Source organism: Pteropus medius, unplaced genomic scaffold (assembly GCF_902729225.1).
Source record: "Pteropus medius unplaced genomic scaffold, Ma_sr-lr_union100, whole genome shotgun sequence".
Classification (NCBI taxonomy): domain Eukaryota; kingdom Metazoa; phylum Chordata; class Mammalia; order Chiroptera; family Pteropodidae; genus Pteropus; species Pteropus medius.
In genome coordinates this window covers 3,947,131-3,971,441 of record NW_024349798.1, presented here as the reverse complement: position 1 = coordinate 3,971,441, position 24,311 = coordinate 3,947,131, and the positions used below count along the sequence as shown (strand labels likewise).

General features: G+C 45.5%; 1 protein-coding gene across 15 annotated transcripts in view; it reads right to left on the bottom strand.

Annotated features, from left to right (window-relative positions):
• MAPK8IP3 (mitogen-activated protein kinase 8 interacting protein 3) overlaps positions 1 to 24,233 on the bottom strand; it is a 50,497-nt gene extending 26,264 nt beyond the window's left edge. For 6 of the 15 annotated variants that reach the window (XR_005657782.1, XR_005657783.1, XR_005657786.1 and 3 more), the window contains exons 1-6: positions 23,597 to 24,233; positions 20,890 to 22,333; positions 8,339 to 8,459; positions 4,686 to 4,756; positions 4,276 to 4,367; positions 193 to 216 (exon numbers count right to left, since the gene is read on the bottom strand). Coding sequence is in view for 9 of the 15 variants with exons in the window: in XM_039884892.1 (XP_039740826.1) it covers positions 193 to 216; positions 4,276 to 4,367; positions 4,686 to 4,756; positions 8,339 to 8,459; positions 20,890 to 21,207 (626 nt within the window). In the remaining 6 variants the exon portion in view is untranslated. Of the gene's footprint in view, positions 1 to 192; positions 217 to 4,275; positions 4,368 to 4,685; positions 4,757 to 8,338; positions 8,460 to 20,889; positions 22,334 to 23,596 lie in introns of those variants that run through there. The other 9 variants (XR_005657784.1, XR_005657785.1, XM_039884895.1 and 6 more) reach the window with 5 other exon arrangements.
• Positions 24,234 to 24,311: the final 78 nt, after the last annotated feature.

Sequence of the window (24,311 nt, the reverse complement as noted above, 5' to 3'; positions counted from 1 at the left end):
CCTCCTCAATGTCATGGCTCTATAATCACTCCGTCAAGAGGCTGTGATCTGTAACATCGCTGCAGGAAATGTGTTGTGCTGATTCGGAAACTGCCTGCGCTTGTAGTTAAGAACTACCGGCACCCTAACTCTCCCAACCCCTAAGGCCCCTAAGTGCCTGGCACGACAGCACGAACACTGTGTGGCCTTTACCTTTTCCTCCACGACTGGCGAGGACTGTAGGACAGCGACAGACACAGGGCCAGCACGCAGCAGTGACAGCACAGAGAGCAAGACAAGAAGACAGCATTAGACATGTGACAAGAAGCTCCGGTTGCATATGTGCTTGCGTGGAGAGTAAGTGTGCAATGACACAGGCAGGCGCCTCACTCTACACTCCACTGACATGCCGAAACATGCAGATGTCTACACACAACAGACACAGACACACAGACACATGACCCTCTTAGCTTGGACGAGACCTGTGCAGCAGGTAAGGTCACACACGCACTCGGCATGGGGTGATGGGTGAGTGTCTTCTCCAGATGGCTCGGCACATGTGTACTCAGGCATGCAGGGACAGAGCGCACAGCCACCCACAGTCACGTTCATGGACACAAGCACACAAACCAGGTGTTTCAAGTGCACACTGAATTCTATTCTAAAGACACACAATTCTGGAAACCAAGCCAGGAGTGAAGGAAAACACCTGTCTCAGGTCAGGGCCACCCGGAGGGTCCCCGGCACTAAAGATGAGCCCTGAAGGTGAAAGCCGGAGAGTCTAAATGAAGAACCCAGGCGGGCATACATGTGTCCCCAAAGGATCCCAAATTGTGGCAGGAGAGGCTACATCTCAGAGAGAAGTGGGCCAGGAAGGAAGGCAGGGCCTTTCCCTTAACCCACCAATGTGGCAGCACAGGTCACAAAGGAAAGTCCAACCCCATAAGCCCTACAAAAGCCAGTGCCCAGCACAGTGACAGAAGGTTTGTCTATGTCCACTGGTGTCCCCTCTGGAAACGTGAAGCAGTGGCTGCTATCCATGTCTATTTACCCAGAAACAGGCCCAGGGACGGAGTCAGACATGCATGATGGCCCCTGAGCGTCTCTCTGAGTGTCCATGGGGAGGCAGCTGCAGGGAAGGCAGGAGGCCCTGTGACTGCTACAGCAACCATGGGGCAGCTGGCCATGGGCTAGTGATGAAGTTAAACGCCTCTGGCCAGCTGGCAAAATAACGGGGCACCCAGACACAGCACCTCCCCTCTGCTTCCTATGACGTGCTTCCCAAACAAGTGCTGCTCCTGCCATCACCTCGTAGGAACACACGCCTCATTACAGCTAAGGGACCTCAAGTGGATTGCGGCTGCCAGCCCCAGGCACCTTCTTCCTGTGGCAGGCATCTCTCTGACATAGAGGCAACTCTGGCTTGGGAAGGTCTATTAATAGAATGCCTAGGGTCTGGAGACTATGGTGACAAAATGTGTATACCTTGGCCTCATGGATCCCCTTCTGACAGGATCGGGTCAGGAGATAAGGTTCACAAAAGTCTGGACCAGAGCCCTAACCTCTCTTGGACAGCCAGTGGGTGTGTTTTACAAATGCTGCTGCTCCACAAAGCCGAGACTTGGCGTGAAGACCCTGCCAAGCACTAACCCCTACGGCATTGCTCTCTACACGGCACCAAAGGCCCTGACCTCCCAGAAGTCCCAAATGGCTATGGCCAGACAGCAGGATTTGGACTTGCTGGCATGGACAGAAGAGATACACAGATGGGTCCCTGATGAAACAGGTTGAGGGGCTTCTTACAATTGGTCTGTTCTGGTTCCCTGGGAAGGAGAAGCTCTGACACAGAGCCTTCCAGAGCCACCGAGGGGCCTTAAGGGACCCTGTCAGCCACCCCATGCAAATCCAGGAGTTCTGACCAGAAGGGTGGTGCCTGCCATGGGGCTGGGGGCTTCTCTGGGGAGAGGGGACACTAACTTCCCACAGGCCTGCCTGCCATGTGGTCCAAAGCCTAACTCTGAGCAGCAGGGAGACTGGAGGGGCTGGTGCTGCAATTGGTCCAGACTCTGCTTAAGCCACGACGCTGCAGGACACATCTTGACAGCAGGTGCCCAGACCATATCCTGACTCTACCGCACAGAGACTTCCACAGAAAGCACACCCCATCCTGCAATCATGGCACCTCGTTCATGCAGAGGAGAAATCGGAGGCCTGACTTGGCCCCTGGTGACGGCCAGGACCCTCAGGCCCCAGTTATGGAGCATGGGCACTTCTACCTTTGGCTGAGCCCTCACCATCCTGAGGTTCTGAGGACATCTATTTCTGTAGCGACTCTGGGGCTCAGGGTGCTGACCACTGTGACTTAGGATGCTGGATGCTCACGGTCACACCTCACTGACTCCTGGGAAACCTGTACCCCTCTGTAGGCCCTCTCCTGTGGGACCTTCAGGGGCTCCTGTCTTGCAGGAAGCTGGTGGGGAAATGACCTGAAGGTTACAGAAGGTTACAGAAGGTTACAGAAGGCCGCAGCTCGGGAACCGGCCAAGCACCCAGAGTCCATCGGAGATGCCCTAACTCAGACCACCCTGTCCAACTTCCCCCCGAAACAACACAAAGACCCCGATTCTAGGTTAGCATTCCAGTGCAATTCTTAGAAATTCCCCAATCAAATTCTGAGAGCCAGGAGTGAGGATTTCACAGTGTGCTCACAAGAAAATGTATGAGGCCATAAAATGGTAGCTTGGAGACTGGTATTCCCTACCTTCAGATATACCTGACCCAGAAGTAATACCTATAGAGTTTTATAGTTTAACAAAGGCTTTGATCCATTCTCGTCACTTAATTCTCACAGGGCTGTTGGGGCAGCTAGGGAACAGCCTCAAAGCCTTTCTCTAGGGCAGGAGCATTTATGGCAAGAATGCTCACAGCAGTTGTAGACCCTACTCCCCGCTAAGGGCTGTGAGACTGTCTACAAACATGCTGGCCATCCCCTTGACGACCACCCTTCCTAGGCCTTAGCATACATACTACATATTCACATCAGAAAACACAACAGCTTTGCCCACAGTAACCCAGAGAGTAACTGAAGACACCACAGAGGAAGGGCTTGAGGCAATACTTGTTTGCAGACATAATCTACCGAGGAGGCAGGACAGAGGAAATTTTTGCAGCCAATCAGGGCCTGTATGTGACCTGACTAGGGACTATGGGAGTTCGCCTGCAGAAATGAGGGGCCATAGCTAGAAATGGACCAATGGCCCAGCGTGACCTGTGGGGCCTGGGATTCCCACTTTAGGCCTGTCCTACTTGATGGAGACTTAGAACACCAATACCAACCTCCCTGGCCCAGGTCAGCGATTCTGGTCTCCCACGGCCCAACTCTCTCAAGCTGGCAACACCCTGGAGATCTGTGACAATCTGCTCCCTTGGGGATCATGGCCCAGTTTTATCTGACTGAAGGGTACAGAAGATGAAGGGGCCTGGCTTCTGCAGGCTTCTCTCCTCTCCCTGAATATACCAGCACTGAGCTCCTGAGCTCAGACAAGTCAAGGCCTCTGAAACTACCGGTATTGCCTGCCATGCAGGTGGAATATCTCTGTCTGGTGGTCACCAAGGTGTCCTGGGTCTCTTCCCCACGCACAAACAGTTAGTTGGTTCTCGTGATTCGCGGTGGTTCTGTTTTATAAAGTCATTGCGAACACCAAATTCGTAACACTAAACTGTTGCTCCCAGGGAAATACACACATAAAAAGATACACATCTCACATAGATTAGAATTGTAATTCCTAACTCATCCTGGTAGAGTCCATTTGCTTTATTTTACAAAAGAGGAAATGAGGTGCGGATGAGGCTGCCCCATGAACAGGGGCCAGAGCTAGGCTTCAAGTTCAACTGAATGTCTGAACACCTTGAACAACATTGCCCACCCTCCTGTCTCCATCCTGTGGGCATCTCTACATGAGGCTGAGACAAATAGGCAGCAATGCCTTGTTCGGCCTTAGAGGGTATTGTGCATGTTGGGTGACTCAAACATTTCATCACTCTACATACATCTGCAAAGCTCCATGAGTGAATTCACAAACATGGAATCTGTGAGTATTATGATTAGTTGTACGCAATTTCCCTGGGGACTCTGTAATTGCACATGGGCCAGCAGAGGTCCACCCATGTCCCCTCAACCCTACTCTGGCACCTGGGGCAATCTCAGCACACATCCTTGCTCAAGCCACACACTCTGACCAGACACCCTTCTTCTTAAGTCAGGACGTAGCTCTGCAGACTATGGCCCCCGCCTACCTCCGCCCGGGCAGGCTGCTCTCGGTCTGGCTGTTCCCCCCAACTTGTTGCATCTTGGACCTCTCGATGTGCTCCACGTAGGTCTGTATCATCTGTAGAGAAGGACACCTCTGTATGAGTAATGCCTGCTGGATGAGGCCTCTCTGCCTCCCCTCTCTAACCTGCAATGTGCTCTGGCAGAAATAATGACAGAGCTCAACGGAATGGAGTCTGACTAGCATGAGGCTGACAGCTTTCAGATTGTTCCAGCTTTCAGTGGAACACCAGGGAAAAAAGGCCGAGGAGGCAACTCAAGGTCAGCGACATCCACACATGTCCAGCTGCAGCTGCTTTCTTGTGGTTTTGCTCTGAGTGTTAGGGGCTGATGCCTGTGTGTTAGGGGCTGATGCTTGTCAAGGCCAGGAACCTACCTCTGTGTGTCGCTGGTGCAGAGCGTTGTATTCCTTCTTCATCTCTGACTCCCGCTCTTCCAACCGGGAAACTGAAAAGCACAACTGCCATTTGTCAACTGCACAACCAGCTTCTCATAACTCGGTACTGCTCTGGGCAGCAGACGTGGAGGGTTGCAGGACAAGCCGATGCTGGTGCACACTGCTTCAACACCTCAAGCTCAGAGATCGTTATCAGCAGGAGATAATCCTCTGGGAATGCATTTGATCTGGGGTAATGTACTGTGTGTATGCTGTATTATTTGAAGCTATCCAATTCTGCTACAAAGAGATACAGGATGGTAAAATTCACAGTGTTACTATCTAAGCTTAAGTCAGCGAGCAGCTTCTGAGATGCAGGCAGAACTCACAGGATGTGTCAAGTGTAGATAAGAAGTGAGGAAGCAGCTCGTGGAAAGAGAATTCTTAAGTGAGTAACCTCTAGGATGTGTTAAAGAGTGAAAGAACACCTGAGACACATTTTGGACACATAAGTGTCCCTTCCATGTACCAACAGCTGGAAACACCAAGTCATGATTATGCCACCACTAGGTTGGCAGCTATGACACCCCTAAATTGGCTGCCCCTATGACATGCAGGATGGTCCCCTGACCCGAATGTGCTCTGCCACCTGATTGTTCCAAGAGCTCACTGGGGAGCTATAGTGGTGCCACCTGTGTCCTACCAATGAAGCAAGTGTGCCACTAGACTCAAATACTTTCCGTCTAGGGCCCTTTGCTCAAACTTCAGTTCTGTCCTTGTAGCCCCACCAAATGCGGATAGCCAATTCACAGAGCTAGGGACAGGACACATGAGAGTCACAGGCACAGGACTCAAGTGGCAGTCCTTCCACCACCCTCCCTGTCCTCAGTGTATGTACTTCTCTCCTGCCCCACTTCCTGGAGCCTATTGTAAATTGATTTTACAATAACACTATTCAACATCTCATTCGGTCCACATGCTCTCCCGTTCCATGACCGCTTTCTCAGCACTGTCCTTGGAGGCTACACTGTCAAGGTCATTCCCCACCTATCAGGTAGGGCCTTAGAGTCTGCATTTCCAATATTCCAGGTGATGCTAATGCTGCTGGTCAGGGGACCAAACTTTGAGGAGTAACAGGGGTATTTGTACAAAGCAGAATAACTGCATAGTCTTCCCTGGAAGAGCTTAAAGTACCTGTGGACTCCAGCACACAACACACATAGAACTGGCTGCCAGGGGAAGACTCCACCCCAGGTGCATCTGACCGCTGGCCTCTGGTCCAGCCTCAGGAGAGGCTGCCTGTCTGTGCCCGAGTCCTTGGAGAGGACTGTGATGTAAGAGCCCTAGGAGGTCTGCTGGTCTCCCTGCTGGGGCAGGCGTGCAGGCCACTGCGTGGTCGAAGGAACCAGGATGTCTGTCCTCCTCTCTGCTCTGGCCCTCACTCCTGGTACTAACCAAATGAACAACTTCAGCCTGTAATTTAGAGCTTATATACTTTCCTTCTAGGAAGAGCTGGAAAGTTTCACATATGGAAAGTATTCTAAGCAAAGGGAATATTAAGGACTCTGTAATTATAGAAAGGGTTTATCTACACATGCCTAACCTGGGCCTTTTGGTTTGCTTCCAATTTGCTAAAACGAGTGTGTTGGCACGTGTACGTAGTCGACAGCCTGCTGGTTGTCCACAGTTCGCCACCACACCGTGGGATACTAGCCTTAGCAAAATGGCCTTCAAAGTCCTGGTTTGGGTTACGGACAGACCCAACGCATTTGAGGCAGAATAGATAATGTAGAGACGCCTCTTCCCACTCCAGGATATGGCTCTCAGAAATTTTTCTTTTCTTCAGACCTCCCCCTGTTTTAGTCCTGGCAAGGAGAGATAAGCCCAAACTGGTCTTTTCTAGCTTAGATGCTATCTTTGGCTAAGGCACAACCTTTGGCAAATTATAATATCATAATCTCATCCATACTGCAAATACTACCGCTCCCATCATGCACCTGATGCCATGACAGGCCCAGAAACCACATAAGGAGGAAAGAGTGAGGAACCGAGCTCCTTGCCTTCTGGGAGTGGACTATGAGGCCACATCAGTACCAGTTTCCAGGCTCTGCCCCCATGAAACAACGAAAGCCCAGAATCGAGACATCCTCTCAGAACTCTGTCTCTGTCTCTCTGTCTCTATCTCTCTGTCTCTCTGTCTCTCTCTTTTGCCCACACTCCTTTCTTGGGTATGTACTTTCACATTAATAAAACTTGTGCTTTCCCACTTGCTGTTGGTCTTGCCCTTGAATTCTTTCTTGCAGCGTAAGACAAGAACCTGGTCACTGGAGTTCTGAGCTCTGGCAACACATCTAACCATTTTTCTTCTCAATTTAATCTGAAATTTTCAGAGAAATGAAAGCTCCTGCCATCCAAGGGAACTAGGTAAAGCAACAAACTAAGTCTCAATCATCAAAACCTCTAACTATAGAAAATTGAAATAACACTGATAATTTTAACTTTGACAGTATAAATAAAGACTTCTAAAAACAAAAACAGTTCTTATCATAAAAATAAAAAAATAAAATAAAAAACCCCTCTTTCTTCACCTATTCCTACAGGAGCAGAGTGTCCCTACAGCAACCTTGGTCAGCTATGGACCCCTCCTAGGAACTGTCACTATAGAGGGCTGTGTTATTGAGCCCAACTTTCAGGTTACAAAAGAGGGATCTCTCCACAGTGGCATGAAGACAAGAGCCCCATATGGCAGGCAGCCAGGAGCTTTGTCCTATAGAACCATACAGGATCACAGATTTGTGAATTTGGGTTCAGACTGTAGTACCTACAAATGTGCTGTCATCAAAGGGGCCTTAGTTATTTATTTCTACAAAGGATTTGAAGATGATTACAGAAATACATAGCAATGTAACTGAGGCAGGACAGGTGGTACAGGAACACTCCCTCCCCCTGCAGGATATGGCTCCAGAAATCTTTCCTGTCTTCATACTTCTCCGGTTTAGCCCAGCAGGGGGAATATGCCAAAACCAGTCTTTTCCAGCTTAGGCACCATCTTCGGCTAAGGCATGACCTTTGGCTAATTATAATATCATTATAATCTCATCTATATTGCAAATACTGTAGCTCCCAACATGCACCTGATACCATGACAGTTCCAGAAACAAGAAGAAGCAGGAACTTGAGTTCTCCCCCTACTGGGAAGAGACAACAAGGTTACAGCAGCACCAAATTTTCTAGGGCTCCGCCTCCAGGGAAAAACAATAGTTCATAACCAGCCATCTTGGCATGATGCTTATGCTCACTCTCTGTGGAGTAAGCCCGCACTCCCCACCTCGAGTGTGGACTTTCGCTTTAATAAATCTTGCGCTTTCCTGCTTGCTGTTCTTTCTTGCGAAATAAAACAAGAGTCTGGTCACTGGACCCCCCGTGCTCTCCAGCCATTCGTCTTACCCTTGAATTCTTTCTTGTGGAATAAGACAAGAACCTTTCTGGCAATGTAATGGTTAAGGGAATCACAGTGAAAATAAAATAAGGCTATCATTGGGTTTTCTCATTCTCTTTTTATCAAAGGCTCTCAACATACTGCCCAGCTGGGATAGGCCTGAGAACAACGAACACATTCACATGCAATTCCATTGCTGGGGCTGGCTACTTACTTTGATCTGCATAGTTTTTGGCCTTCAGTTCCAGCTGGCGGGTCTGAAACTCATAGTGTTCCACCTGGATTTGTAGCTCTTTCTTCTCTTGTTCCAAGGCATCTTCAAACTCGATGAATTTCTATACATGGAAACGAGAGAAAGAGCAGGCATCATGAATGTGGGGTGGTCAGATGATAGCAGCCCCTCACAGAAGGGCCACAGGCTTCAAGGACCACGGTGAAAGCCCAGGCTCAGAGCCAGAATGCAGGTCTCCCTGTTCCAGAGCCTACTTCCATTCACATCACATTGCCTGTCACCCTCTTCAGGCAAACCTTGACACAGACCACATGTGACAGCAGAGGCAGGAGAGAATAACTCCTTAATCTTGTAACCAGCTATCTGGGAGGTCACATGGGGCCCTGAATTTAGAAGGCCCATGCTTGGTTTAATTTTGAAATTCTTAATTTTTGAATAAGGGGCTCTGAATTTCCATTTTCACACTGAGCTCCACAAATTACGTAGCTGGTCCTTGTGCTAAGTTTCTGGGCAAAATTATTATCAAAAAAAGTGAAAAGAAAGCTCTTTACAAAATAAAAGAAACTCTCAAAAAGTCTTAGGAAGAGACCTAGCTTGACTCTGAAACTGGCTTGCAAAGCCAGGCCCTGGTGGGGGAGGGATGGGCTCTGGCTGCAGCAAAGATGCCTCCTATAACAGGCCAGAGGGGGAGTTGTAAACACCTGAATATTACTGAGTAGAAAATGGGACTGGTACTGAGAAACTCCATTTATAGTAAGCATAATTATCAGCTGGGTTCTAAGGACATAAAGAGTTTCTCAGAAGATGGGAATATGAAGCTGATGATTGATTTCAGGTTTTGGATATTTGGAAGAGTCCATTAACTTGTGGTGGCCACCGGCTGTGTTTCCCATAATAATGCATCCTGTCCCCTAACTCTGACACGGGGCCCTAGAGATGCTTCTTCCTAGAGCATCTACTCAAAGGTCTTTGTGCTGAAAATCACAGCGGCTCCTGCCTGAAGGATGACTCACTCTGCAGTGACTAGAGGGCAGAAACCCCACAGGGGTGGGCAGGGAAGACGGGCTTCAGACAGAAAGTCTGTATTAATGACATCACATGCAACTTAAGTAAAATGAAGAAAAAAGAAACGTTTCACTGCCAGGAAAATGCACACAAATGGTGCAGCTGTACAAAAAGTAAAAATAAGTGGTTTCGAATGACTGTGGATATAACCAGCATATGAATGAACAAATGCTATTAACTGACTAGGAAGGATAATTTTTTAATTGGGGAATTTCAATTTCTAGTACTTAAAAAAATTAAAAGAACGACATAAACAACATATGTTTTTGTAGAAAAATCAGATGACAGTGTTAAGTAAAAGAAGAATATTTTTAAAAAACCACTGGATGGTAAAATTGAGTGACATTCTTCCAGTGTGTGTGTGTGTGTGTGTGTGTGTGTGTGTGTATGGGGGGAGAGAATACGTGAGTGTATGAGTATATAGAGCAGATGTGGGATCATTTTGCTCACTGTATTTTGTGACCTGATTATTCATTCATTTACATTGGATCACCTTTCTACATCAACAAATACATTCTACCATATCCATTTTTAATAGGTATGTGGGAAAACAGCCTAGCATTAATTGTCTTAATTTTCAGTTCTTTGATTACTAGTGATATTGAACATTTTTTCATAAATTTCTTGGTCATATATAGTAAGTCCTCACTTAATATTGTCAATAGGTTCTGAGACTTTAAGTGAAATAACATTATGAAACTAATTTTACCATAAGCTAACTGATATAAACAAGAATAGGAAACAGTATCTCATCATTATAATGAAATGACTTTGAATGAACATCATTTGAGGACCTGCTGTAAACTGCTTCTTTCATGAACAGCTCATTATGTCCTTTGTCCAATTTCTTACCATATGTTCATATTTTTCTTAACTATTTGTAAGGGCCTTTATTCCATCTATTCACGAATTTGTCTGTCTTATATGCTTCAAGTACTTTCCCAGCATGTGGTTTGTGTGCACATAGTATAGAAGTTTACTTATTTCTATACCATTTACTTAACAAGTTATCTTTTCTTTATTGCTTTGAAATGCCACCTTTATCATATGCCAAATCCTAATATATATTTCAGTCTATTTCTGAGCCAGTACCAATGGTTTTTAAACTTGTAATATTATAGCATCTTTTAACAGTATCTTTTCACCTTTTTCTTGGTTATTCTGACTTTTTTATCCTTTTAGATTAACTTGAGAATCATCCTGTCAGTTATATATTTTTTGAATAAGCACTTCACCTGTCAGAAAGCACCAGATCTCCGGTTCTCAGGAAGGAGTCCCTGCTTTTGATGACAAATGCTCCAGAGCTAGGTGTGGGATGAGGAGAAAACTCATCCTGAGCCAGTTAAGAGCTGTTTGATGTGGCAGCTGGGGCTGGAAGATGGAAAATTCACCCTTTCCTTATATTGATCACTGTCCTACCTCCAAGCTATACCACTGAAGTTTTACACAAAGAAAAGAGTTCTTTGGTGCTAGTGTCATTTCACTAGAATTTCCTCCCACCTATATTTCATCATTACCTGCATTTGATATTTGCTAGCCAGCTAAAAAGATTTTCAAACTAAAGACAATATAAAAAACCCCGCCCCCAAATTCTTAAGTAGGTCAGACTTTCCTATATCTATCCTGATAGGTTATCATTAAAATCCAACATAGGTGATAGTGCCAAAAAGCCTTGTCATGCCATAAAACAACCCACACGCCTATAAAACTCCTGATGAAGTTGGCCCCAAACTAGGTCACATGCAGAAATCCTCTAATGTTGTGGTATTTTAAGGCTTTTCAGCATCACTAAGTATGGAGACATTAACCTAGAGAGAAAACATCTACATAAGCTCAAGGCCAGAGGCAAAAGGCATGGAAGGGATAGGGAGACAGATCCCACGGTGAGTGGACATTTGCGGTTTCCGGTCATGTGGAATCCTGGTGCCAAAGGGACGGTCCCATGGGGCAAGAAATAGTCCTTAGAAACTGACAGCCTTTCATCCTCTAAGTACTGCCAGCTGACAAGGGGTGTGAGCACTCGTGGAGAACAACTCCCCAGATGAACAAAAAGACCTAAGAAACCCATAAGCAACCACCAGCAGACTCAAGAGGACCCCCACCTTGGCCTGCCTCAAGCTCCCTGCCCGGCTCCCTGAAGTGCCATCCAGCGTGCAGCTCCTCTCTGTCTCTCAGAGGTCAGCATCTTACCAGACAAAGCTGATGAGAAGGTACCCTCAGGGGCTCCGAGTTTATGAAAATGTTTACAAACACAATATGGCTCTCTATAGCTTAAAAAAATGTTTCTTCCCCTCTTAAAAAATTATTCCAACGTCATTAAGGTAATTTAATGAAAATGCAAGTTAGCCATTTAACTGAAATGAGATATGCAATGCAATCTTCATCAAATATTATAAGGAATAACTAATGTAAAGGAACAGTGCCTGGTCAAGACTAAACAAATAACATTTATGTATGTATGTATGTATGTATGTATGTATGTATGTATTTATTTTTATCAAATGATTAAGACTAAACAAATATTTCATCTTTGCTTTTCACGAGGAAATGCTCAGGGCTAGACTTGGAATGAAGTAAAATATTTTTACTTACAGATCATTTACTTTTGATTTAAAAGCAGCAAGAATTTTCAGTGGTGGGGGGACAGGGTAGAGACTAAGTTAAGTCTACAAAAGAAGTCTTCTGAAAGAAAACTAAAAAATTTTCCAGTAGAATCTGATTATGACAAAATATAAATGGAACTGAGAAGAATAGAAATTTCTCTCTCAGTATTTGGGTTGAGTTTACATGGTACTTACTGGATTGTAAAAAAAGTCTCATATCTGAGATACTTTTTGCACAGAGTAGTACCTGAGTCCTCCAGAAGGCATGACTAGAACAAAGTGAAAGCTTACTACATGTGCTAACTACACATACTACAGATCAGAGTTTATTCGGAATTATCATCTGTTTAACCAAGTCTAATCAAAATGTCACGTAGCACATGACAACCCATGATGTTTAAGGTTACACTTACAACAAACCTTCGAGCACCCCCAAAAAACAATGAAGGCAACTGGACAATTGAAAATGCACCAGTGTGGCTTCTCCTTAACATCTAGATATGAACCACCTAATTCTCACTTCTAAAGACCAATATGCCACACAAGTCCCTTTTTAGATTTGTTTTTAAGATATACTTCTCCCTCCTTCCCACTAATAAAATGCTGTTTTAAAACTAAATTTGACTTTGGTTTTCAAAATTTGTTTTTTGGTGAATTTCAAGATACATTCTGAAATAACTTGAGTATGGGCTCTTCTAAAATGTAAGAATCAGAGGAAGCTTTCCTCAATATTCCATAGAATGAGACTGTTTTCCTATTTTATACATTAAAATAAAATTAAGAAATGGACTTTTCATGTCAAATATAAAATTTAGACAACAGAAATCAGCATTCCCAAATCTCAGAATGCAAGAGAGATATTACTAGGTAAACACTCTTTCAGGATGTAATCATTTTGAGTTTTGGTTAATTCTCATAACCAAGGCTATTTTAATAGCAAAGTAAATTAACATATTGAATTTAATTCTTCGTTCTTAGATATCTTTTAGACCAGGGTACCACATAGGAAATAACCAACTCTGGCTGCCTAGTTAAAAATTAACCTAATAGTAATCCAAGATCTTGTTCCCTTGCATTATAGATCATTTAATTCCTTCCTGGGGGTGAGGGGGTAGAGTGAATTTCCAGAAGGAAAATGTTCTTTTTTGGTCTTGTATCTCAGGCAAGCAGAGTGGTAAATACTTGGGCTGGGCATAGGCTCATGTGCCTAGAAGAGACGCCCTTCTCCTGATGGCTAATTCCCTGTCTTGACAGTGACCTCCCAACATGATCAACTGTTTACCAAGGGCTCATGGGGGGCACTGACCTCTTAAGACTTCAAACGACTGTTCTTCTACACCTCCATTTCCATTTTCCACAATTGTGCTACCACTTAGATCTAGAATGAAGTGTGGGCAGGTCAGTGGAATAGAATATGAGAGTGGGGGCCCTGGAGTCACCCAGCTGCCCCCCGACTCCCGCTGGTGATACACAGGGAGAGGACAGAAGAGCGTTTCTGTATTCAAGTGCTAAGACACATGTCTGAGAGACCAGGCCACTGCGCAGAAATCCAAGAATCAGGCTGGATTCATAAAATACAGCAAAGGTTCTTCACATTTATATTAAAGGGACTGCTGTTTCAGCATCTGTCTAAAAAGAATCCCAACAAATGGCACTAGTTTAATTCACAATGATTTTCAATAACTGTTAAGATAGAAAAAATACATATATGTAAATATGTAAAAAATTTATATATTTACTTATACATTATGTTAAATATTAACATATACCTTATGTATTCAATATGTTATACAATATATAAAAATATGATATATTTGGTATTTGGAGAAATAAGAAAAAGATAAAACTAAAATCTAAATGTCCCATCCTGGGAAAAATTTCCCCGGGAGAATTTATTCTCAAGTGAACTATATTCTCGAAGTTTACACGGGCTTATTAAACTTCCTAATCCACCCAGCTGTACCTCACCCTTGTGAGGAGACAAGCTAAGGACGCTCATACCTTGCCTTTCTGCAGACAAAGGCTCTTGTTTAGAACTGAACACCATAAACTGGAGCCAGGCCCACAGCCACACACACAGGCAAGCACCCAGGGGCTTTTGCCCTGATCTGGGTATTTGTTTCCTAGGAAGACAGAAGTGGGAAGATGGCCATTGTGGGGAAGGTCAGGGAATAGGAGTCCATGACGAAGTAGAGTGGAAGGAACGGCACGCAGAGAGCATGGAAAACACGAGACCTGGGGAGGCGCATCCACGAAACTTTAATGAAAAGCATCACTCTGAATCTGTCGCTGTTGATAATCAGAATCTAAACGTCCTAACCCCTGTCTCACAAACCCTACCACACAGAGGTGCATTCCTCAAGAACAAGGCACCGTTCCACTTAACTTGGCACATCCCAAATCTCTTGCCCATAAGAGGGGCTCAAAAAACGAAACTGATTAAAGACTACGTGGGCTCTAAGAATCTTTGGGAATATTTCATTTCCTTGGGGCGAGACTTTTTCACCCTGTTGTTGGGGACACTTTCTTGGGATGAGCTAGACCTGCCTGCTGGCCGCCAACTGATTCTAGCCTCTCCAGGACAAGCTACAGCAGGAGTGCCACAGAGTGCAGTGTACGGAGCTGAGGTTATGGAGCAATGAAGCTGCTACTCTGTCAGTGGGAGAATGAATAAACACTCGCACAACAGGACACTAGTCAGCACTGAAGCTATGAATACAAGGACATTTGCAGCAACCTGGATGAATCTCAAATTATGACCGAATAAAGCTAGACCAAAAAAAAAAAAAAAAAAATTATACACAAATGATTCCAATCATACACAGTTCTAGAAAATGCAGATTAACTTAAAGTGACAGAAAGCAGATCAGTGGTTACCTGCAGATGGGATGGAGGAAGCAGGGAGAGATGACCGAGGGGCACAGGAAACTTTGGGGCTGATGATCATCATTATCGTAATTGTGGGGATGGCTTCTGGGGTACTGTCATCAAAACTCACTAAATTGCACACTTCAAGTATATATAGTTTAGTGCACTGATCTCAGTAAAATAGTTATCAAGAAAGTAAGAAAGAAGTGGGGGAGAAAGAGAGAGGGAAAGAAAAGAGAGGAGAGGGGGGAGCGGGGGAGGAGAGGACAAAGAAAAAAAGAAAAGAAAAAGAAGCCCTGGCTCAAAGATTTCTAGGTGCTGGGATTTCCCACCAGACCTCTTCTTAGCCTTTCAAGAATGTCATCCCTTCTCTGTTTTTTCCTAAACAGCTGGCATTCTTTTAATTTTGCTTTATTTTTTGTTCATCTCAAAATTTTTCATCTGTCTGGTTTCCTATATCAAAACCCAAATGCTTAGGATCGCCCCTCTTTCTGGAACGTGTTCACTGAGACAGCAAAAACATCCCATCTCTTTTAAGTATTTTACTTTCTAGTCTGAAACTGAGTAACAGAAATGTTTACTGCCTGCCCTCATAGAAAATGATTGAGCCAGACTGTCTACAGCCACGATGACCAGTACGGTAGCCTCAGACACGCGGCTATTTATACTTAGTTAAAATGAAATAAAAATAGAAACTCGCTTCCTCAGTTGCATGAGCCACATCTGAAGTATCAATGGCCCTGTGTGGCCATGTGCTACTGAATTGGACAGCACAAAATGGAAATTTCCATCTTCATAGCAAGTTGTGTTGGACAGACACTGCTTCACACTCAAACCACAGAAAGAGACCCTGACCTTCAGGAACTAAATAGACAGCTTGATGTAGTGTGTGCAGAGGCAGAGGAAAGCTGCTTTGTCCCCTCATCCACACGTGCACAGATGACTAGCATCTCCTTGGAGTGTTCAGTCAGGGAGAAAAGAACCATCAGGGCACCAGCCCCTTGGTGAAGCAGGAAGCAGCTGTGGAGATGTGGGGGTGCAAGGCACAATGAGGGGGTTGGGGCAGTGTGAGAAGTCCGGGGTGGGCAGACTGCAGTGTCGGGGACCATTCATTCTCATCATGCACTTATGCATTCATCCGAATGTGCTCCATGTGGTTGCTGTGCCAGACATGCAAAGGAACTGGCCAGTGGTCTAGGCAGTGGGAACAGTGTGCAGACAGAGTGGATAGAAATGGGACAGGCACAGAGGGAGGCGGGGCAAGGCCGGGCTCCAGAGGGGTTTGAGCGGAAGGGGTCCCCTCCTTAAAGAGTCCCTTTCCCTGTCTAATCAAAGTAGTCCCTGTCCCTACCTTTCACTCTATATCTCATGCCCTCATTTTAATACTTCCTGGATATATGGCAGCATCCCAACACCTCCCCACCTGAGTGCCGGCCCCAGGACAGCAGGGACCTAAATCTGCACAGCCCGCAGCCAAGCCCGGAACTCAGAATGTTTTGTTGAATGAGTAAATGGATGAGAGAGGCAAAGGTGTGTGATCTGCCTCCATAAAAGTTCACTCTGGCTGGAGAAGGGCTGGAAGAGGGGAGAGGGTGGCTGGGGAGACCCGTTTGATAGCGGCGACTAGAACCAGGGTGGTAGCAATGAAGAAAAGAAGGCATATGAAAACAAGAACCAGGCCAAAAGAATGGCCAGGACTTAGTGACTGGAAATGGGAGATGATGAGGCTGATCCCAGGGCCCCGACTTTTAACAGAGCACAAGAAACAAACGCCTGGGAAATCACCTCAAGATGGCTCCTGGTTTTATCTGTTGTAGTTACCAGGCTTTAAGGGGTCATCCTCCCACCCTCATAATAAACGGGAACTTGAGAAAGGGGACACACTAGCTCACACTTGTGTGTCCCTTCCCCAACACCTATCTTGTACACAGTAACGATTTAAGAGACTCCAAGACTCGCTCAACATCACCTCTGGAGGCTTCCTGCCAAGTCCTGAATCTGAGTATGTGGTCACATGAAAGCCACACTGAGGGCTATTCTACAAAATAACTGACCCGTGATGTCGCTATCGTCAAGGTCGCGAAAAGCAAGGAACCATTCCAGAACAGAAGAGACGACAGGACCATATGAAACTCCTGAGGTCTTAGCAGAGCAAAAGGGAGGGATGAAGAATGAATAATGTGGGAAAATGTTCACATTTGGAAATGTGAGTGGGAAGTATGATTTTTGCAACCTTTCTATAAATTGCATAAAACCAGAAAGTTTTTAAAAACTTAAAATAACACCCAATATATTAAATTTAGAAATCCTAGTTTTGGAAGAATGTGTACCAGTCCTTGACCCCACTGTCCAACTGCCACCACAGACCCCAGAGGGTTCCCACCACAGGACAGAGCCGAGCAGCAAGGCTACGGGCTAGAGGCCTCCAGACCAAAGCTGGCATCTTCCCTACATGATCACTCTGGCTGGGAAGTGTCTCTCTTTACTCTTCTACACCTATTTTTTTTTTCCATTTTTGGGGGGAGATTTTGTTGTACTTTTGGTGACTCTGAGATACCTACATAAACCAACATTTGGAGGCAACCAGGAAAGGCAGTTCAGGCCACTAAATCTTAACAGCTTTATTTAAAACAAATGATTTTTAAAAACTCTTCTTAAGATTACAGCATTGCAGAAGAAATCACATACCTTGTCCAAGCAGTGGTGAATTTACTATTTGTAATATGGGAAATAAGAAGAAAAACTTGATTCAATGTACTAATTTGCTTGTGAAAAAAAGGCAAAATGATGATCTCTATAGAGCGGGATTACAGCTTAATCCCATCCAAATGCTATTCTATGAAATGGGTTAGTTTTGGGTCAAACTCTCCTCCAGTTGGATGTTTTCCTTACATAGCACCAAATATCACAGTATAAGCAAAGGGCCACATACATGTCTCTTCAACAGCACATCCACTTGCTTGTGATGAGTTGGGGGGCGTTGCTAGTAGTTTCTTCAGGGTAAAGAAGATTTTAAGGCAAATCTTAAAATGGTTACTAAATTCACACCGTGTCTCTCAAACACTATTTCTATTCGCTTTCAGTCAACTGCCCATTTCCAACCTTCTTTTCTAATGGGAAAGAACTTGGTGGATTTTAAAACCTTTCAGCATTGTTAAGGAATCTGTAGAAATTATAGAAGCCAGCAATAGATCCCATTAGTGCGGCAAGCTTGAGTGGGACTCACTCATCTCGATTACAAGGGTAAAACCTGCATAATCAGAGACTGAGATGCACAGTGCTTGCCAACTAAGGCTGCCCCGCAAATCCATCAAGGTGCTCCTCCCTGACTCCGCTACCTCTGCCTCGCTGCAATTCTCCAGAAAATAATAGTCAATGATGGGACTTGGCACTTAAGATGAAAGTGACTTGCCATGTCTGGCAACCCACTCTCTTTACAGAGGCGGCCACTGAGAACAGAAAAGGAAAGACTGGTTGCCGGGCATGTGGCTCCTAAGGGCAGGGCTGGCACTCAAGTCTGCGTCTGCGGACTCCAGGGCTTGGGCCCTCTCCCTGGATCCCACTATGTCTAGCTACCTATCAAATGAGCCATCCCAGGACCAAAGAGCCACTCCCGGACCAGAACATACTTGCAATATCTCACTATAGTTATTACATGAAAGAAGTAGAGGATAGGGTTGTTTGCTCTGCTCACGTCTTTAAAAAAAATCTGCAGATTCTGTCTGCTCAGAAGCCTGCAGGCAGCTCAAGTTACCCAGCTCTGACTAAGCCTTCTTGAGCAGAGTGGCCAGGACGCAGGAGCTACTCTGCAACATGAACATGCCTATAGCCTGTGACGTGCCAGCTCTTGTGTCGTCAGATACACATCTCAATTCCTGTCTAGAAAATGAGGCTGATCCACAGTGGTCCTTTCCCCAAAACTGAAAATGAATGTCTGCTGGGTTTCGTGAATTAGCTAGAATGTCAAAATCATTACAGGACTTCGCCCTTTTCTTTAGTTGTAACATCACTTGAGGTCTTTCCAAGGGGGGACATCTAATCATAGCCTCGATGCCGGCTAGCCAAGCATCTGTTTGCTTCATGGTTCTCTGCTCAGGAAACTGTACGGCTTCTCCTAATGGGGCAATGGTGAGGCTCGGCCTCAAAGGCAGTCTCCTCCAAACCACACACATCCCCGCCCTAGCTCTTAGTCCAGGGGAGAGTGGGTAGGAGGCCAGAAGTATACTTCAACAGCACAGAGCAGAGCAGAGACCTAATCCATGCACAGCTAATTCTTAAGCTAGAAGGTTATGATTCTTAGCCTTAAGGTTGTCCATCCTTTTAGTTCCTTCTCATCCACTATGTTGATCACATAGGTACAGATGAGAGAAAAAAAACCTACTTGAAACCTCAGTTAGTTAGGCATCAAATGGCTAATAGTGGTCAGAGAAGTGGTGGGTGCTACCAGCACTAGGGAGCAGCCATAATTCCATGGAGTGGACGAGGGGAGCCCCAGCCCTCCAGTCCTCTGGGGATGCAGCTCTCTAACCTCCCACAGCACCATGACACAAGAGGAAGAGCCCAAGAGTCAGGGGAGACTGGGTCCTGGTGGGGCTCTTCTAGAGCATGTGACCTTGGTTGATCCCTCTCCCCTTCAGGGAGCCAGTTCCTTTCCTAGTAAATGCCTAGAGCCACTCTGAACTCTAAAATCCTATGAGCTTTTGCATCACCTTGAGAGTTTTAAATCAGTTTTGGTGGAGCTTGGCACCCGAATCAATAGACAACAGCTTCTAAAACATGAAACCCCAAAGCAAAATAAATCACTCTAAGTCGGAATAATAAAATGCACTATTAATTTTTATAAACATGCTTTAAACCAAACTAGGGCACAAACCACTCTGGGTCAAGAAAAAGGCAAAATACTGAAACAATTTTCTATTTCAATGCTAAAGTTAAGAATGTGTTCAGCCAAATTAATTGAAAAGGAATTTAGTTCATTTAATAAGAAACCACCTATTCATAAATCAAAGAGCATCACCTAATGCCTGGAATAACAGAATGTCAGAGCTTAGAGATCATCTAGGGCAAATGACTCATTTGACTGATGGAAAATCAAAATGCAGAGAGGGCACAACACGTGGACAAGGTCACAGAGGCAAAGCAAGGATGGGAACCCACGTCCCCTGAATCCGCTTGGGTCTGGCACATAGTGCTAAATATTTGACGGTGAATGAAGTTAAGTGCTATTCCCTACAATGCACGATTCTTCTAACTGGTTCGCAAATAAGTGATTTCCAGGTTATGGAGATATCCTAGAACACAAATATTTCAAAATTCTACTTCTCGCTCCTCAGAAGTAAGACCGGAATTTCTCAGCCTTTACCACATAAGCTAACGATATTCCCAACTGAGGGAACCACAGAGCAAAGAAATCACCTCCAGAAACCTGGAGACTTTCACCTGGTGCCAGAGGAGCAGCCTGTGACTTTAGTTATGAGTTTACATCAATTATCAAGCTGACCCATGTCACAGACCTTCAAAACATTGGATAAGAGACAAGGAAAAGGTCTTCTGACAATAGATCTCTCCTGGCTGTAGAACTATGAGAAGATCAGAAATCCCTTTTCTATAAGGGTTTAGAATTGTAGTAACCAGAGGCAGTAATTGAGGTTTAGGAAATTGGTTTGTGAAAAACACACAAAAGCAAAAAGAACTGGCGTCTGGAGGGGAGATCGAGGCCTGGCCCGAGGCTAGGGGCTGTTTAGGCTTCAAGCGCCCCTGATGACGCCAGGTGGTTCGGGGCTCCAGGCTCAGGGGCTCTGGGCTGGAGCACCAAGCGAATAAGAAGAGGGAGCCAGGGCTCACCCCCTGGGCCGGGCTAGGGGTTTCGGGGCCTTGGGGACCGTGCTGGGAGGGGCGGGGTCCCCGGGGGCCGAGGGCGGGGCGGTGGTGGGGTCCCCGGACCCGGCGCGAGGACGCGGTGCCCGGGCGGGTCCCCGGCGCGGCCGGCCCACGCACCTCCTCGGCCTGCTTGCGCAGAGCCTTCTCGCGCTCGTACTGAGTGAGCAGCTGCTCGTTGTCCTCGCGCAGCAGCTCCAGCTCCACCTCGTGCTCCTGGTTCTCGCTGAGCACCGAGTCCAGGTTCTCCAGCACGTTGACCACGAGCGGCATGAGCTCCTTGACCACCTCCTCGTCGTAACAGTGGATGAGGCGCTCGAACTCGCGGTAGATGGAACCCGCCAGGCCCGACACCCGCTCCGACATCACCGAGCCAGAGCAGTAGTCGTCCTGATACACCACCACGCCGCCGCCCTCGTCCATCTGGATCTCCATCATTGCGGCCACCGCTGCCGCCAGCGCGGCCCACTGTCTGCCGGCGCGCCTGCCCCGGCTGCCCGTAGTCCGCAGGCCGCGGCCCGTCGCCTCCGCTGCAACCGCAGCCGCTGTCGCCTCAGGGTTCGGCTGCTGCCGTAGCTGCTGGTGCTGATGCTGCGCCCGTCACTCAGCGGCCGGAAGTCCCGCCACCCGGAAGTCCCACCCGTGGAGCCGAGGGGGTGGTGCCCGCCCGTTTCGCCGCAGCCTTGAGGCGCCGCTAGGGGTCGCAGGGGCCGTGACGTACGAGGAAGCTGGTGTCTGGGACTCAAGCTCCGCGAAGCCAGGCAAGGAGCGCTTCCGGTCAGGGTTTGTCACCTTTAGCGAGTTTCCGCCAGCTCCCAGACACCGACCCAGACTTTTTAAAAGTGACGTAGGATATGTTCAAAATCATGTATAGATGACTGTGTACGGTTTACAGACTTGCACGAGCATCCGTGCGCCTCCCCTCCCCTCCAGAGGTGCCTAGTGCTGATTTAAGTGTTCTTTAATTTACCATCATAGTTTTACTACACAGTAGCTCACACTTCCACACAGTAAGCATTCAGATCTGCTCTTCAAATAGTGCCTCTCTACTGTCCACTCTCTCCTGGAATTCCAGTTAAGTGCAAGTTGCCCATTTCATCCTTAAATCCAGTAACAAGTTCTTTCACTTAGTCCACTTCGATATCCTGCATTTTGTGTAACATCTTCAGATTTCTCACTTTCAGTTCATTGAGTTTTAAATTTCAGTGGTTATATTTTAAATTTCTATTTGTCTCATTTGATTTTCTTGTACTAGTTTGGGTAGGTTCTCATTTCGACCACTTTCAGCTGCTTATTTTAAATCTCAGTTTTTTAAGACAAACTCATTAAAATATCTGCAGCCTTCACTGGTCTGATTCTGCAGTCTGTTTTGGCTGACTTTTGCTCAGGCTGCTCCTCCCTTCCTTTCTGAGATAGTATTCCTTGGAACTGATCTGTGGAAATACTTTTGAGGCCTGAATTTAAAATGAGTTGCTCCAGAGGGTTTATTTTCTTTCACAGGCATGAAGACACCAAGAACCCAAGACTAGCACTTTCAGCTCAGGGGTCACCGGTAGTGTGAATTCTAATTTAAAAAAAAAAAAAAATTAGTGACAGCTGGATGTTAACAGAAATGCTCTCACCCCTGCCTTTCACCTAACAAAATGCTTCTAGGTCACTTCATCTTAACTGATGATAGGACCGCCTTATCCTAATCCAATTGCACCAAATCGATGAACTTTCCCACAGGTGTTGCCTTAAATGCTGTCACACACACAGCCCCCTTGCAGCCTAATTTGCTGTATGGATGCTCACCCACCCACTAAAAGATAAACTGAAACTAAAAATATTATCCACCTACTAGGAGTGTCATAAAGTAAGCAAAAGGGGCTTAGCTCCATCTCTAGCAAATAGTAAGCATGCAATAAATGTTATGTAGAATTTGTTAAATATACTCAAAATGAGCTGGGACAGATGAATTTTTTTTTTCCTGGTGAGCAAATTACAGGGAAAGCTTGTGAATGTTTTGGGGAATGTTTAAGACTTCTGCTTAGGCCTTTTTCAGAAACTTGACTCATCTGAATTCCTGAAGTAGCGAATACAGGAGGGCAGCCCCCACTACCATGAAAGGTCAACTGACTTGGCCATCAACTTTTTATTACCAACATCAGACGGATTTGTTCATTGAAATCAGTTAACACAAAACGAAGTTTTAACAAGATATGCTGGATAATTCTTGATGCTTACTGAAGAACACAACTAGGATGCTCCTGAGAGCTCAGCCTAACTGAATTAGAACTTACTTAATAGGCTTCCTTTTAGCTTTGTAAAGATAATTTGGAATACGACTTTTTTTCCTCATTACAAAACACTAAAATGTTAAGATGGGCACACGGGTTTCAAAAGTTATTTGATTTCTAAGTATCTGCCCCTAATGCCTGTTAAAAAGTTACATAGGTCCCTGTAATGTCCTTTCTTCCTAAACTTGAATTTTTGATGCACTTTGTAGTCACATAAAACAGGAATATTTCATTCATGATCTCCAAGAATGCTAAGAATTAAGAACATAATGAATTCAGAAGAAATGAACTGGATAACGCAGGAGGAGGTATATATATCCTTGCAAGTTTTGATTCACAAATAGAACAAGTTATGCTCCACCAAAAGAGCCAATGTATTTCTGTACAAGGCACAGGCATTGTGCCTTGTACAGAAATACATTGGCAACTCTGATATTATTCACCCCCTCACCATAATATAGGTAGAACTATGTTGGTCTTTTCAGACTTAGCCATTGCTTCACCTTGGGGACAAAAGGGTTGTGACACTCCAAGACCTCAGTGCTCACCTGCGTCTGGAGTGGCTGTTATAAATAGGTAATGTAATGCTGCCAGAGCCTAATCCAGTTCTTGTAACATGTTCTGCACTCTGAAACATATTTTCAGATGAAAAAATGAAGATGACGTCAGGTAACCCATGTCCGGTTTCTTTTCGAAGTGGTGTCCTGGTAGTCGGCCCTGATCCAGCAGGCAGAATAATGTGGTGCGTCCAGTAAAGGAACTCTCCAGATGCGCAGTCTGAGAAATTTCATCACCCCACACCCACATCAGGCACATAAAGATATTGTTTGCTCATAGGCCATATGAAAATAGCTCACATATAAGGCAAGATGTTCAATTTGTGCTTTTGCTACAAGGCTTAAATCTATAGGCAAATTCTAATAGGTCAGCATCTCATCTACTCATTACAGGGCTTGTCACTGGAGAGTTTCAAAGCCGACTCAGAGGCAAGATCAATATCTCCAGTTCTTTAGGAAAATAAGTGGTGGAAGAGAAAAAAGAATCATTAACTTATAGAAATTGAAAAGAACACTCATATTCCCGTTCATTCTACTCAAAGCTAAGTCTTTGTTTTTTTAAATGAAAAAAATCTAAGTCCATAACCTTTGAGATTACTTTGGGTATCCTCTGGCTAAATGAAAAAAAAAAAAAAAAGAAAAGGCAAACACCTTCAGTGGAAGGAAGGAGCAGAGGTCAGGCACTTCAGAGAATGGATGTTGAGGA